At 38.6% G+C, this 15,860-nt stretch overlaps 1 protein-coding gene and 1 non-coding gene across 2 annotated transcripts in view; one reads left to right on the plus strand and one right to left on the minus strand.

The window, feature by feature from the left end:
• The window catches only part of RNF125 (ring finger protein 125), a 93,311-nt gene extending 89,797 nt beyond the window's left edge, over window positions 1-3,514 (plus strand). Inside the window, exon 8 of the mRNA XM_045458554.1 lies at window positions 1,980-3,514. Within this exon, the coding sequence (XP_045314510.1) occupies window positions 1,980-2,066 (87 nt within the window). The 3' untranslated portion in view covers window positions 2,067-3,514. The remainder of the gene's footprint in view (window positions 1-1,979) is intronic.
• A 12,023-nt stretch (window positions 3,515-15,537) lies between these two features.
• LOC123588666 lies at window positions 15,538-15,642 on the minus strand. The gene has a single exon (XR_006707969.1). It is a non-coding gene; the product is annotated as a U6 spliceosomal RNA (small nuclear RNA).
• Between the last annotated feature and the right edge of the window lie 218 nt (window positions 15,643-15,860).

Genomic DNA, 15,860 nt, shown 5'->3' on the forward strand with positions numbered 1-15,860 from the left:
TAAGTGGAAGTTTGTACCTTTCAACCACCTTCATCCAATTCCCTCTCCCCCACCCAAGAATTTTTTTTTTTTTTTTTAGGATGGAAGAAAAGTTAGATGTAGTATGAATAGTTCTAACTTATGACCGTATTTCCCATGATCAGGAATGAGAACAACAAGCCAAAAGTTAATGTAGCCTTTGTTCTACTTTGCTCCATGTGTTGCCATGTGAGGGTAATGTGTTATGCCCTGAGTCCCCTTCAGCAAAGGGGGTATTGCCTACTATGGGAGGAAATCCCTCATAGCCATGTTCTGAAATAGTATATTTTATTGTTTCCTCTATCTAAATACATGAAATATTAAGGGCTAAATTTAACTTTGCATACAATTTTCACATGATTTTTTTTTTTTTACTGCTTTCTTTTTATGCAATTTTTTAAATGCAATTTCAAGATAGAATTCAATAATTGTTGAAGACTGTCACTTGAAAATTTTTTCCCTGCTTTCTGATCTGCCCACTGTGGTTACAACACAAGGAGCTTGGGTTCTGACCTGGGTTTACGTAACAACTCGGTCACAGCTCTGTGACCTTGGGCAAGGTATTTAACCACTGAGCCTGTCTGTTCATTTGATAAGTGAGGAGAGTAAAACCACTTTGTCCCATAAGCTCTTGAGAGGCTTAAATTTGATAGTGCATGTAAAGTGATATGCACAGTTTGGGCAAGGGCGTTAGGCAAGTTGGAGATGGGGAGAGGATAAATGGGGGTACTAGGACCACTTGAAGAATTGAACAGGCTACACAACAGAGGCTTCATGTTCTCAGCTCCAGCGCTCAAATAATGTCTTTTCTGCCTGCTGAAGCTCACAGGGCCTCAACAGAGGCTGGTTCCGGTCTATATGTTCTCGTGTTTTACAACACATAGGGCTTCCTCTTTCCCTTAGCTCTGTTAGGTGTTTTAAAAACTAGGTTGATTTCATATCTGTTCTGGCTATTCATAGTCACTCCATTCTTCTCGAGATTTTTCAAAGTATGATTCAGGGTTGGTCAGGAGGAAGCGACTTTGATGAGAGTACTTTCAACCCCCTCAAAACCATATTCTTGGATGTGGAAATAAGGTAGAAGCAGTATTGTTTGTTTTGACTTTTTGGTTTCCCAAGCTACCAAGTGCTATACTAAGCACTTTAGGCATATTATCTCATTTTATTCCTTACAGCAGCTTCTATGAAGTGAGTATTGTGTTACTGTCGTCACTAGCTATGAAACACCTGAAGCTCAAAAGTTAATAAATTGCCTAAGAAAAAACCAGGATTGGTCCAAATCTTGTTCTCACCTAGGCCTTGTGGCTTTCCTTTGGATTTTGTTGATTTGCATTTATGCTTTTATGTTTTAGAATAGATTTCCAATAGAGACTTTACCTTATTATTATTATCATTATTATTATTATTATTATTATTATTATTATAATAGAAGAGGAGATGAGTTGCACAGGATACGGCTCTTAATAGTTTTTGTTTTATTTACAGCACGTGCTAACGTAAAGTTTCGAAAGCCATTTTGACCATCGGGAGGCAAGGAGAAAGAGTTTTGTGTTCAATATATTTTTCAGAGATAGATATTCAGTAGAAGTCCTGGGATTGGTTAATTCTAGGGGAATGTCTTGACTTTACTCCATATTAGAAGTTTACTTGGAACATAGCACCCTGACCATGATTTATAATGTTGACTAAAGATTACTAGTGTAAACTCCAAATCAAGGCTATTCTACTATGACAATAACAAGTTAATTGTTATGCATTAAGAAGAACTAGAAAAATGTACTAGCCCCAAAGCAAAAGTTCTGGGATAAGTTTATGAGAGTTTCTGTGGAAACGTGGGACAGGTCACTAAATTCAGAGCTCTACTTTCCTGCAAAATGAGGCATTGCCTTGACCTTTATCCTCCAGTTGCTGAAAACTATCATCTCTGATTCTATGTTTCTAATTATTTTTCTTTATTGTAGGATTTTAATATAATTGAGGAAGCTCTTATCCGAAGGGTTTTAGACCGGTCACTTCTGGAATATGTGAATCACTCAAACACCGCATAATTTTATTCAAAGGAAAGGAGAGGAGACCATTCAATTGCACCATTTGTTAAGATGCTGCTCGAACAATTGGAGGGAAATTGTCAATGTTCGATGGGCAAAAATGTACAACACAGTTATATGTTTGTCTATGTTTATTGTTATATTGCATTTTAAAACTGCTTTCATTGGGATGGTTTAAATCTGTTTTACATTCTTGACTTTCTTAGACACTTAACAAAAAATAGTCTCCATCAGCCACCAAGGTATAGAAGAGAACATGAGGCAGGATATGTGGGTGAACGATCTTTATTTGCAAATTGGATGATACTATGTGTAATGCTATAGATTAATAACTATCATCATAGTTGGGCAAGATAACTTATATTTGTTCTATGTAAAAAGATAGAGAATGAAACCAAGTATGGACATTCAAGGAAACCTGAAATCTGCTCTAGTGCTTATCTAATCTCTAATAGAATAATATGGGTAGCCTTGTATCAAAGTAGGAAAGGAAAATCTTGGAAGTCAACAAAGTCCGCTTAACCAAATTACAAAACATAATACTGTAAACAAAGTAAATGTGTTAACAATGTATACTTAATCCTTTGACTTTTTATAACTATGCACAATAAGAATTTAGTATTATATTTTTCAAATATTTGTAGCTTATTATTTAGAAATATTTCTATAATATAGGTAATTTCTTAAAGACCTTTAGCTGATATTTATAGAAGTGTTCATATTCATAATTTTTAGTGGAAAATCCTAAGGGCTTTGATTTTTTTTTTTTACTTTTATCTTTTAGAAAGAATAAAATAAAATATAAATACTGAAAACCAAACAGAAAATGTAGGAAACAGTTTTAGAACTCTGCCAGCCACTCTGGATGTCCTCTGTGTATCCACTCACAGTTATTAGCTGTCTTCCACAGGAGTAACCACTACAGTGATATCAATACCTAAGTGTGTATTTTTAATCTGTAGGTTTTTTCTTTTCCTTAAAATGTATTATTAGTTAAGAACTTGGTCTGGATAGAGTTATCCACAGCCTGTATTTTGCCGTTTGCATACTCATGGTGCAATTCAGCATGTTCCTCTTTCCTCTGAATATTGACACATGGATCCAAATATAATAGACTCAGGTTTAATCCTTTTTGGCAAGATTATAGGTCATGGTGTGTTCTTTCATCAGAGGGCACACAATGTCTGGTTCTCTCTTTTCGTGATGTCAGCTGAAATTGATACTCAATGCCTTGATCCATTGATTTATTGTGAGTTGGAGGATATTCTAACCCTATCATTTCTCTTTCATTTATTAGTTGGAACATTTTTATAAAGAGATGTTTCCCCACATCTACTATTTGGTTGACCAACGGTCAGATTTGTATAGGAAAGGGAAAGTAAATGTTTGTATTTTCCCTTTATTTACTAATTTTCAAGATAATAAACTTGTTTCCTATTTCTTCCAGAGATCACTTTTTCTTTCTTTTTTTTTTTTTCAGTGTTATGAACTCATGAATTCAAACATGTTTGATAGGCCTCAACCCATTTCAAATATTACCTTATTGAAGTTCAAATTGTCCCATATCTGGCTATTGGGAGCCACCCCAAGTTGGTGCTGAGTCGTTTTGACACTACACTAGCCATCTTTAACAGTTTCCTTTCTATCTCAGAAGATCCAGGCTCAACTTGTGTGTTATTTGCCCCAGACCTGGAATCAGCCATCTCTCTAAAAAGCTTGGTTACTTTCAGTGAGAAATGGTATTTCAAAATCATAATCAGGACTCTATGCATGCTCATTGCTAGTAGCTTAGCCATGCTTTGTAGGAGAGAGCTAGGAAATACCTATTTTTTTCACAAGATAAGACACTTTCTGAGTTTATTGTAAAATTTCCAAGTCAAGTTGAGTACTATAGGGATTTTACTTAATCCTTCCTGTTACTACTATATCTCCATTTTCTACACCGAGAATCTTGGTTTTCAAGAACACAGGGCATGATAGAGTTAGACTATCCCACAATTATTCACTTCCTTTATTTACCTTACACATGCAGCAGCCTCAGAATAACAATGCTAAAACCACCATCACCAATATGGTAACTGAAACAATTAAAATTTTTTCATTTGCTCTACCCATTCTCTAATTTTAAAAGTCATACTATGTCAGCATTTCCAGAATATATTGGTATAACATACTATACTGTCTCCCTTCTATCCCCCATTTAGTCTTACTTCTTCAAATAACTATATATATAGTGCTTGTCACTGGTGGTTACCTGATGACTCTGTTTTTTTCATATCTGGATCTTTAATGATGAATCCAGGACATAGAATGATGTTTCTGTATTGAAAGGAAGAAAAGGAAGCTATGAAGACTAGTGATAACAACTGAAGATAAAATATTTGGCTATACTTAGCTTTTTCATTGTAATCATTATAAACTTTGTTTCTTACACATAAATGTAGTCATAACCATGCTGCCCCAAATGTTTTATAATTATCCATTCCTTCTTTTTTTTTTTTTTTTAATTTTTTTTTTCAACGTTTATTTATTTTTGGGACAGAGAGAGACAGAGCATGAACGGGGGAGGGGCAGAGAGAGAGGGAGACACAGAATCGGAAACAGGCTCCAGGCTCTGAGCCATCAGCCCAGAGCCCGACGCGGGGCTCGAACTCACGGACCGCGAGATTGTGACCTGGCTGAAGTCGGAGGCTTAACCGACTGCGTCACCCAGGCGCCCCTATCCATTCCTTCTTTAAAGTCTTGCTTACTATTCTGCCATCCTCTGTGAGGGAATTAGAAAAACATAAAACCGGATGAAATCTAGAGGGCCTTATTTCCTCTCTTTTAGATACTGGCTTCAAGCTTGCTTTTGACAGCTGCAAACAAGTAGGAAGAGGTTTTTAGTTCCACAAGCTCTTGTCCTGCAATTTGGATGGACCATCCAATAAAGCAAAACCTGCTAGACGACAAGTACAAAAAGAGAGGCATTTTTCAAAAATAACCAGACTGAAAATCTAGTCCCTAAAAAAAAAATAATAATAATAATAGTAATAATTTATTTCTGAGCATTAGTACTGATTATCCAGAAAAATAAAGCTTTCTTAATTCAGAGCAACACAAAAGGCATCTTTAAATCTGTAAAACAAAAAAACTTCAAAACGTTGAAAACCATATTTTAAGGCAAGCTTTAAATCCTTTACCACTATTAACTTCAGCAATTCTGCATCCTGTCCCTGGATTCCTCTTAGGATAATTTTGCCACCTACAGGACAAACGAGGTGCTGGCCGCCTGAATTATTTTGCCTTCTGAATTAATTATCTTGAGGTCTAACATGGTGAAGTGCAAATACTCATTGTTTCACTGTGCCTTTAACCTTTTATAAAAAGGAATTGACAATTCATTGTTTCAAAAAAATGAAAACCGTAAATCAAACTGTCATACTGTACATCTTAAACATAAGTATACAGTGATGTACGTCTGTTATTTCTCAATCAAACCAGGGGGTTGGGGGGGTGGGATGAGGACCAGTATTTGAAGCTGTTGACAATTAGCAAAATATTTTACTTTCTCTATAGTGCTTCAAGATGCAATTTTTTCGAGGCCTTATAAAGGAAAAACTGGTTCACGTGTTACTCTTTAAAGATCAAATTCTTCTAACCCAACACAAATGTACGGAGATTTTCCTTTGTGGGCTTTTTAACCCAAGTTTCTAAATTGTAGCTTGAAAAATTGGATTGTGAATCTAGGATAAAGAGAGTTTCAGATCAGATCTCCTAAGAGAGATCTGCTTTGTTTCTTTACCTGGTGTTAGGTGTCTTTCATTTCGAAGTGAGTGTACTCCAGTTATTCAATGTTTATAGTATCATTTGTACCTTTAAACATTGATTTCAGGGATTTTAAAAAGTCACTGAGAAATTCGTTACTTTATTACTCAACTACAACAACAAATCTGTATAGTGATCAGAATTTAAAATGTACAATTCTTTTCCTTCTGTAAATATGTATTATTGTTAGAAATAAAGAATGGCAGGACCATTGCTTTCATTAAAATATCTACTGTGTCTGCTTTTTTTTTTAATGTTTATTTATTTTGAGAGAGAGAGAGAGAGAGAGCAGGGAAGGGGCAGAGAGAGAGAATCCCAAAAGGCTCAGTACCTGCAACGAGGAGGCTGATTCAGGGCTCGATGTGGGGCTCGATCTCATGAACTGCGAGATCGTGACCTGAGCCAACATCAAGGCAGTCAACTGACTGAGCCACCCAGGCACCCCTACTGTGTCTGTTCTTAAATACGGATATTGATAAATTTTTACACAAACTTGATTAGCTTTTTAAATTGTCATTGTTCAGGAATATCTATCGCAAACATATACCTTCCTTTAGGCCAGTAGTTAGGTCATTTTGCCTCCCGGGAGACATTTGGCAATGCCTAGGGACATTTTTGGTTGTCATAGCTCGGGTGTGCTGTTGGCCAGGGATGTGGCTACATAGAGAGAGGCCAGGGATGCTGTTCAACGTCTACAATGTATAGGTCAACTCTCCACAGCAAAGAATTACCCTGTCCACAAGGTCATAGTGCTGAGGTTTAGAAACCCAGATTTAGGCCAAGGTAATGCTGAGCATCATGGAGTTATTACTGGTTCTGTTTCCAAAGGGCCTCATTGAAATTTAAAAGGTAAGATGTAAATGAACTCTATAAATCCTAGTCCTTGCTAAATACATACTATGTTTTGGGTAACAATCATGTGTACTTCAGATGTGAATATATTCAAACAGTCGAAAGCTTTTTGGGTTTTCCACAAGAGGTACAGGACAGAACACAGGTGCTATTGACGTGACCTCTGATGACTGTTTACTGAGTGCATCCTAAAAGATAGAAGCAGTCCAGAATGGGTTGAGAAGACTTACCTTTATCATCTAGATTATCTTTACTGAAGATGACAATATATGGCAGAGGGACACCTTTGTCTGAGATCTTTGAGGCTAAGATATATTTAAGTTTCTAGCTTATTACTGGAAAATCATCTGGTATTTTAATCTTGGAGGTTCCAGAGAAGGCCACAGATGGATCTTGATTAAGGCTAATCATTGCCACAGCCGTGTGAGAGCCCAATGAAGGTGAACCCCCAGGAACTCCCCCAGGAAGAGATTGATCAAGGTAGATTAGGTCATGCTGCAATTACAAACAACCCCAGACCCCAGTGCTCACTCCGTCAACTGTGGATCCTGCCTATTCTCTTGACAGCTGTTCTCCAGTCACAGAATCCCAGACTGTTTTGGTCTCATGGCATTTGTATATTACCATGGGCTTCCCCAGTCATCCCTCATCACGGTGAGCTAAAGAGTTGATTACACAGGTCATTTGCACTCACATTGCATTTGCCAAAGCAAGTCATGGCCATATGTGCTATCAAGGCATTGGGGAAATGCAATTGCCTTAGGTGGAAGAGAACTGGATATTGGAATGCTAACCATGGAAGCACAAGCCGGGAGGCAGACATCGGGAGGTCCACAGGGAAAAGGTATTAAAAATACTTGTGGAAAGGGGCACGGGGTGGCTCAGCTGGTGAAGCCTCTGACTCTCCATTTCAGCTCAGGTCATGATCTCAGAGGTTCATGTCCCACATCAGGCTCTGTGCTGACAGTGAAGAGCCTGCTTCGGATTTTCTCTCCATCCCTCTCTCTCTGCACTTCCTTTGTTCTCCCTCTCTCACTCTTTCAAAATAAATTAATAAAACAAAACAACAACAACAACATGTGGAGGGGCACCTTGTTGGTTCAGTCAGTAGAGAATGCCACTCTTGATCTCAGGGTCATGAGTTTGAGACCCACCTTGGGGGTAGAGTTTACTTAAAAAAAAAAATACATATGGAAAAGAGAGGCAAAAAGTTAAAACGAGACCAGCTTTTTAGAAACATGAACTGATACTCATTTTGCTATGGTAATTTTTGCTTAATGTTACTCAAAGTTTGGGATCATTTTACCAAATGAAAGATCTTATTGTTTCTCAAACATAAAACCATAATTTCATTTTTTAAATCATTTTTTCCTTTTCATTAAAAGAAATGTCAGGTGCGTTCTCAGTTCCTTACAAATATATTTTCTCAGTATACTTCATCAGAGCCACTTGTGTTACTTGTTAACTGCATTTTTCTGGGCCCTTCCCAGGTGTACAGAAATTAGAATGTCTGAAATTCTGATCAATTCATCAGCAACTTATCAAAATGTATTTAAATCCATCCATTTCTCACCATCTCTGGGATTACAATTTTAATCGAAATCATCTTCATCGTGTGCCTGGATTCCTGCAGTAGACAGGACTTCCTGTCTCCACTTAAGACATTATGGTCCGTTATTCATACAGCAGTGAGAAGGATCTTCAAAAGCAGAAGTCTGATTATGTCCTTTCCCTCTCTGCTGCTTAAACTGTTCCCAAGGCTTTCCCTTGTTACTAGAATAAAACCCAAATGCCTTCCCATTCTCTTCAAAAGACTTTCATGATCTGGCCCCTACCTACCTCTCCAATTACACTTCACTACACTCTTCTTCTCCTTGATCCTGACACCCCAGCCACACTGGTCTCTAGGTTCACTAAACACACCAAGGTTAAGGTGGTCCCAGTGCCATGGTACTTTCTATTCCTGTTATTTGAAGGCTCTTTCTCTGGAGTTTGGTGTGTCTGCCTCTAAATCATTCAAACTCTCAGCTCAAATGTCATTTCTCACCAGATATTTCCTCATAATTCTAGCCAAAAACTCTTCCCCATTTTGTCATTTGCCTACTATAGTTTCTTCTTAACTGTTATTAGAATCTGAAATTAGCTTACGTGTTTATTTTCATTTTTATTCAGTGTCCTCTTTAGAATATAAACCCCTTGAATGCAGGCACCACTAAACTACCCAACATCTTTAAAAATTTTTTTAACGTTTATTTATTTATTTTGAGCGGGAGGGGCAAAGAGAGAGAAAATCTCAAGCAGGCTCCCCCTGACATGGGTCTCAATCTTATAATCTGTGAGATCATGTCCTGAGCCAAAATCAAGAGTCGGATGCTTAACTGACTGAGCCATCCATCCAAACTCCCCTACCCAACATCTTAATGTGCATTTTATTTTTTAATTTTTTTTTAAACTAATTTATTTATTTTGATGGGGCGCCTGGGTGGCTCAGCTGGTGAAGCGTCTGACTTCGGCTCAAGTCATGAACTCACAGTTCGTGAATTCAAGCCCTGTATTGGGCTCCGTACTGACAGCTCAATGGAACCTGCTTTGGATTCTGTGTCTCCCTCTCTCCCTGTTTCTCGCGCGCTCTCTCTCAAAAATAAATAAACGTTAGAAAAAAATTATTTATTTATTTTGAGTGAGTGAGAGAACACGGGGGAGAGGCAGAGAGGGAAAGACAGAAAGTCCCAAGCAGGCTTCATGATGTCTGTGCAGAGCCGGATGCAGGGCTCGAACTCATGAATTGTGAGGTCATGGCCTGAGCTGAAATCAAGAGTTGGACGCTTAACTGACTAAGCCACCCAGGGGTCCCTGGAATTAGTAAGCTCAGGTCATGATCTTAGAATTAGTAAGAATACCTCAATAGGTGTCTTAGCTCAGGCTGTTACAACAAAATACCATAAACTGGGTGACTTACACAACACATTTATTTCTTACAGTCCTGGAGGCTGGGAAGTTCAAGATCAAGGTGTCAGCAGATTCAGTTCTTGGGAAGACCCCTATTCCTGCCCTGTAGATGGCCACCTTCACATAGCACAGGCACAGCAAACTCTGTTCTCTTCCTCTTTCTATAAAAGAATTAATCATATCATGGGGGGGTCCACCCTTATGAACTCATCTAAACCTAGTTACTTCTCAAAGTAGTAACTCTAAAATGCCATCACATTGGGGGTTAGGATTTTAACATGAATTTTGGGAGATAACATTCAGCCATAACAATAAATATGCAATGAATGTAAAAATATAGTTAACAATGAAGAAACATCTTAAAGCACATATATATAAAACAGGAAACTATTACTATTTATCAAAGATATTAAACAAAAAAATTATAATGTAACCATTTTTCTCTCTTAACACAATGTCTGGCGTAGTGTGATCTCTCAATAGATATTTTTTTCAAGCAGTCTATCAGCAAAATTTCTCAATTAATAGTTCTTCACACAAAGATGTGGCGGAACTGGCACTTTGTAGTAGCATTAATGGTATAATTTACACATTCCAAAGCAATTTGGTGGTGGCATTTTACCTCTGGACACAATATTCTACTTCTGGAAATATTTCCTGGCATTTCCAAAATGGAACCTATGTGCAGGATTATATTTATTGCACTGCCATTCATATAAACAAAAAAAGGGAGGACATAAATTAGAGTCCAATATTTTTTAATTTTTTTAAAGACCTCTTTTTCTTTGTTGTTGTTTTTTTTAAATGTTTATTTATTTTTGAGACAGAGAGAGACAGAGCGTGAGCAGGGGAGGGCAGAGAGAGGGGGAGACACAGAATCCAAAGCAGGCTCCAGGCTCTGAGCTGCCAGCACAGAGCCCGATGCAGGGCTCGAACTCATGAACTGCGAGATCACGACCTGAGCTGAAGTCAGATGCTTAACCAACTAAGCCACCCAGGAGCCCCTATTTTTTTTTTAAAGTAATCTCTATGCCCAGTATGGGGCTCAAACTCATGACCCAGATGTCAAGAGTTGCAGGCTCTACCAACTGAGCCAGCCAGATGTCCCAAGTCCAATACTTTGTAAAATGTGGCCTTTTGGTTGACACTATCATTAAATACGTTAATACATTTTTCAGTTTACTGTCAGGTCAGCCTGGAAATAATTTTATTTCTAAATTATCACATTTCAACTCTGGAATTTACGGTTAGTTTTAATTTAACTCCCAGAGGGCAATCCTATTCACTATTTCCAAATTCTTAGGAAATATTTTATTGTTGCTCTAGTCCTCCTAACCCCAATAAATCATATTGTTTCATGCCTCTGCAATTTTGTATACTTCCTTAGCCTGAAATAAGTTTCACGATTTCCCTGAAAAGACTTTTGTCAGCCATCCAAAGTAGAGTCAACAGCACCATCCTTTATATCATCACTATCCCTCGACCACACCTCCATTGCTACATTTATCATATTTCTTTGTTTATATACCTGATACTCATGAGACTGGAATTTCCTTGAGGGCAAGGCATGGCATTTATCTTCACAGAGGCTTACTATAAACTCAATACATGTGTCTTAGTCTGCTAGGGCTGTCGTAATAAAATACCACATACTGGGTGGGTTACACAACAGAAATTTACTTTGTCATAGTTCTGTAGGCTGAAAAGTCCAACATCAAGGTCCATCAGGGTTTGGTTTCTAGTGAGAGCTCTCTGGCTTTCAGATGGCCACCTTCTTGCTGTGTCCTCGCATGACAGAGACAACATAAGAAAACTCTCTCTTGTAAGGGCATTAATCCCATCATGAGGGCACGTTCATGATCTCATCTGATCCTAATTACCTCCCCCAGGCCCTATCTCCAAATACTATCACATGGGAGGTTAGGGTTTCAATACATGAATTTGGGGGCGAAGATAGTTTATTGTAACATGTTTGTTGGATGGAAAAATGAATAGCTGATAAATTGATTAGAATACTCATGTTAGCTCCTTAGCGTATTTTTTTCTTACTAGTAAAGTATATATGGGGAGCAAAATTATAATAAAGAGAGCAGCATTATCTCTGAATTTGCTCAATATTTTTTCCCTAGAACTTAGCACAATGCCACGCATCTTTAGGCACTCAATAAATATCTGGGGAAAAATTGGTAAATAAATTCTAGTTTGAGGAGTATAGGCAAGATATTCCTTTAATGAGTAAAGTCTTTGACCTAGATGCATCTCTTTTCTCTAGATGTACAACTGCCGGTCAAGTGAGCCAATCTACTATACAGATTCTCTCATAGACAGGATTCTAAAGCAGCAATTCAGGCCACTGGTATAGCTCTTATAGGAGAAGCAGTATTATTTCGCCTTCATTCAGTACGATTGGAGGTATGGTGCTAATTCTGAGAGACCATTGTACGTTATATATTACAGTTGCTGATTTTAATTTGCTCCACATTATACAGTGTAGTAATCTGCTAGAGTTCACTTAGGTAACCAAATAAAATTGCCTAGCCCAGGTAATCAGATAAAATGAAGAAAATGTTTATGGGGCGCCTGGGTGGCGCAGTCGGTTAGGCGTCCGACTTCAGCCAGGTCACGATCTAGCGGTCCGTGAGTTCGAGCCCCGCATCGGGCTCTGGGCTGATGGCTCAGAGCCTGGAGCCTGTTTCCGATTCTGTGTCTCCCTCTCTCTCTGCCCCTCCCCCGTTCATGCTCTGTCTCTCTCTGTCCCAAAAATGAATAAACGTTGAAATAAAATAAAATAAAATGAAGAAAATGTTTAAAAGACTATTATATGTCTTGACATATAATATATATATTTTACTATACACTCTAAGTGTATTTAACCTTGTTCCTTTGACACATTCTTAAACAATGTATGGAAGAAGGTCAAAATTCTGTAAGTAAAATCATACTGTCCTTTGACAGTATTTCAAAAATGTGTTCTCCAAATATTCAGTCTTAAGGCACACTGGTTGGAAAACTATCTTTTTTTTTTTTTTTAATTTTATTTTTTATTTTTTTATTTTTTCAACGTTTATTTATTTTTGGGACAGAGAGAGACAGAGCATGAACGGGGGAGGGGCAGAGAGAGAGGGAGACACAGAATCGGAAACAGGCTCCAGGCTCTGAGCCATCAGCCCAGAGCCTGACGCAGGGCTCGAACTCCCGGACCGCGAGATCGTGACCTGGCTGAAGTCGGACGCTTAACCGACTGCGCCACCCAGGCGCCCCGGAAAACTATCTTAAAGAGAAATAATAACTTTCTAATAAAAAGTTTTCAATAATGTAGTCAAACTCTTAGGAACAGAAAATAGAATGGTGGTCGTCAGGGCAAGAGGGAAGGGGAAAAGGGGAGTTGTTGGTCAACAAATATAGAACTTCAGTTTCAAAAGATGAAAAAGTTCACTTGTTACATAACAAGGCGCATATAGTTAACACTAGACTATGCACTTGAAGATGGTTAAAATGAGGGGCCCTTGACTGGCTCAGTTGGTGGAGTATGCAACTCTTGATCCTGGGGTCAAGGTCATGAGTTTGAGCCCCATGTTGGGTGTAGAGATTACTTAAAAATAAAATCTTTAAAAAATGGTTAAAATAGTAAATTTTATATATTTTTTTATCACAACAAACAAACAAACAAACAAACAAACAAAATTGGTATGTGGGTAAACCAAATACCATGGTGTAAATATAATTCTATGCCAGTTTGGGAAATTATAATTGTCAGTGAAATTTAGGAAAGAGGTATCATCTCACTGGTAACGTTCTTGAGATTTCAAAAATAAAGTATTTAAATATAGAGACTGAACAACTCTCCTCCCTGTTGCTATTTTTTTCCACCCACTGGTCTCTCTCCAGACTTGGGATAAAGTTTAAGGCTTTAAGAAGCTTTAGAAAGCTTTTAGAAGAAGCTTTGCTTGCTTCTGTTTTCCCTTATTAGTAATGGTTGTACATTCTCTTAGATATTTATTGTTTTGAGCCACCAATCTGGATTAGTATCACTTAATTATAAGACTTTTGATGGAATTCTTAAGAAGACAGTTTTTGTTTTTGTTGTAGTGCTGTTGTTATTGTTGTTTCTCACACTGAGTATCTTCAGCTCAAATAATTTAGCATTTGGGGACCACTATGAGGGAAGAATCTGCCTGAGACCAAAAGGAATCCAAGGAAAGCAGAGCCAAGAGAAAGTGAAAAAACTAAATCATGAGGTATCTTTTGAGCCTCTGGTTTCAAATATACATCATCTCAGCTTTACCATGGAATCATGTGAACTAGAGAATTCTATTTATTGCTTAAGCCATTAAAAGAAATATTTATTTATTTATTTATTTATTTAGACAGAGAGAACAGAGGAGGGACAGAGAGAGAGGGAGAGAATCCCAAGCAGGATCCATGCTGTCAGTGTGGAGCCCAACTCAGGGCTCGAACTTATAAACCATGAGGTTATGACCTGAGCCGAAACCAAGAGTCAGATGCTTCACTGACTGAGCCACCCACGTGCCCCAGCTTAAGCCATTTTAATACTTGGTTTTCTATTACTTGCAGGGCAAAGAAACTTGACCAATAGGGATTCCATGCAATATTTCTGCATTCTTTTTTTAAATTATTTTTTAATGTTTATTTATTTTTGAGAGGGAGAGAGCAAGCGAGCTGGGGAGGGGCAGAGAGAGAGGAGAAGAATCTGAAGCAGGCTCCAGGCTTTGAGCTGTCAGCACAGAGCCCGACATAGGGCTCGAACTCACACCGTGAGATCGTGACCTGAGCCAAAGTCGGATGCTTAACCGACTGAACCACCCAGCTGCCCCAATATTTCTGCATTCTTAAAATGCATTTCTCCCAGGGGTGCTGGGTGGCTCAGTCGGTTAAGTGTCTGACTTCGGCTCAGGTCATGATCTCAGGGTCCGTGGGTGTGAGCCCCACATTGTGCTCTGTGCTGACAGCTTAGAGCCTGCAGCCTGCTTCGGATTCTGTGTCTCCCTCTCTCTCTGCCCCTCTCCCGCTCATGTTCTCTCTCTCTCTCTCAAAAATAAATAAACACTTAAAAAAAATTTAAAAATGCATCTCCCCCATTACCTAGTTCAAATTGGTAATGTACAACCTTAGAGTCCTAAGTGATATAGACATCAATACCAGAAGTGGGATTACTGTTTCAAATCATCAGAGAAAATGCAGAACTAGCTGAGCTGTGGCTAGGTTGAGGGTTGGGGTAGTAAATATTCCTGCACTGTAGGGTGAGAAACTTTTTTGTAGGTAGATACAAAGCAATTGCCTACACTATATCCTTAAGTTTATTGGGCCTAAAGCATATGGCTATGAAGGGTAAAGCCTTAGAAAACTTAGTAGCAAATCATTAGTGGGTCAGTATTCCAGTTATCAGTCTATTAATTCTAAGTTCCAAACTTATTATTTTTGCTTGCTGTGTGAAAACAGATCTGGGCCCTTAAGTATTTTTCCTTTGCCAACAGACACGATAATACTTTTTTCCAACAGAGGGCACTAGAGAGAAGCTGCAGGAGGAAGGCTTTTTGTTCCCCATTCTGGTAGATCCTTGCTTCCCATAGTGCACAGAGCCAACCCCAGCTTCTGCAGTGCACAGTGTGGCCAGCAGCACCCAGCAGACAGCATCTGCCTCCAACACCCCCCTGGATGGTTTGTGACAGAATGCCTCCAGGGGACACGTCTCTGTAAACAGCTTTCCCTTGCACCCTGCATGCTTCTACCAGCATGATGCCACAGAGACTTCTCTGCCATCCAGTAAACCACAGCTGGGTCCTCTCCAGCCGTGGAGAGGGGTGGGGCCCTTCTCTGGGTACCCCGTTTCAACGTTTTGTTGTTTAATATGGAATGCTTCATGAATTTGTGTGTCATCCTTGTGCAGGGGCCATGTGAATCTTCTCTCTGTATGGTTCCAATTTTAGTACATGTGTTGCTAAAACAAGCATTCAAGCCTATATTCTTTACAGGCCTCTATACTTATACCAATCCCCTATTAGAGTTAAAAAGGTTTTTATATTAAACTTTCTCTGTTCAAGTTACTGTGATTTCCCTCCCCTGATTGCACCCAGACTGATAAATCAGACTGATTTTTCCTGAGTACCTTCAGTAAGGCATAACAACAAATTTGCAATGTTTTCCTGGATGTGAGCAGAAAAAAAG

This window comes from Leopardus geoffroyi, chromosome D3 (genome assembly GCF_018350155.1).
Source record: "Leopardus geoffroyi isolate Oge1 chromosome D3, O.geoffroyi_Oge1_pat1.0, whole genome shotgun sequence".
NCBI classification, from domain to species: Eukaryota; Metazoa; Chordata; class Mammalia; order Carnivora; family Felidae; genus Leopardus; species Leopardus geoffroyi.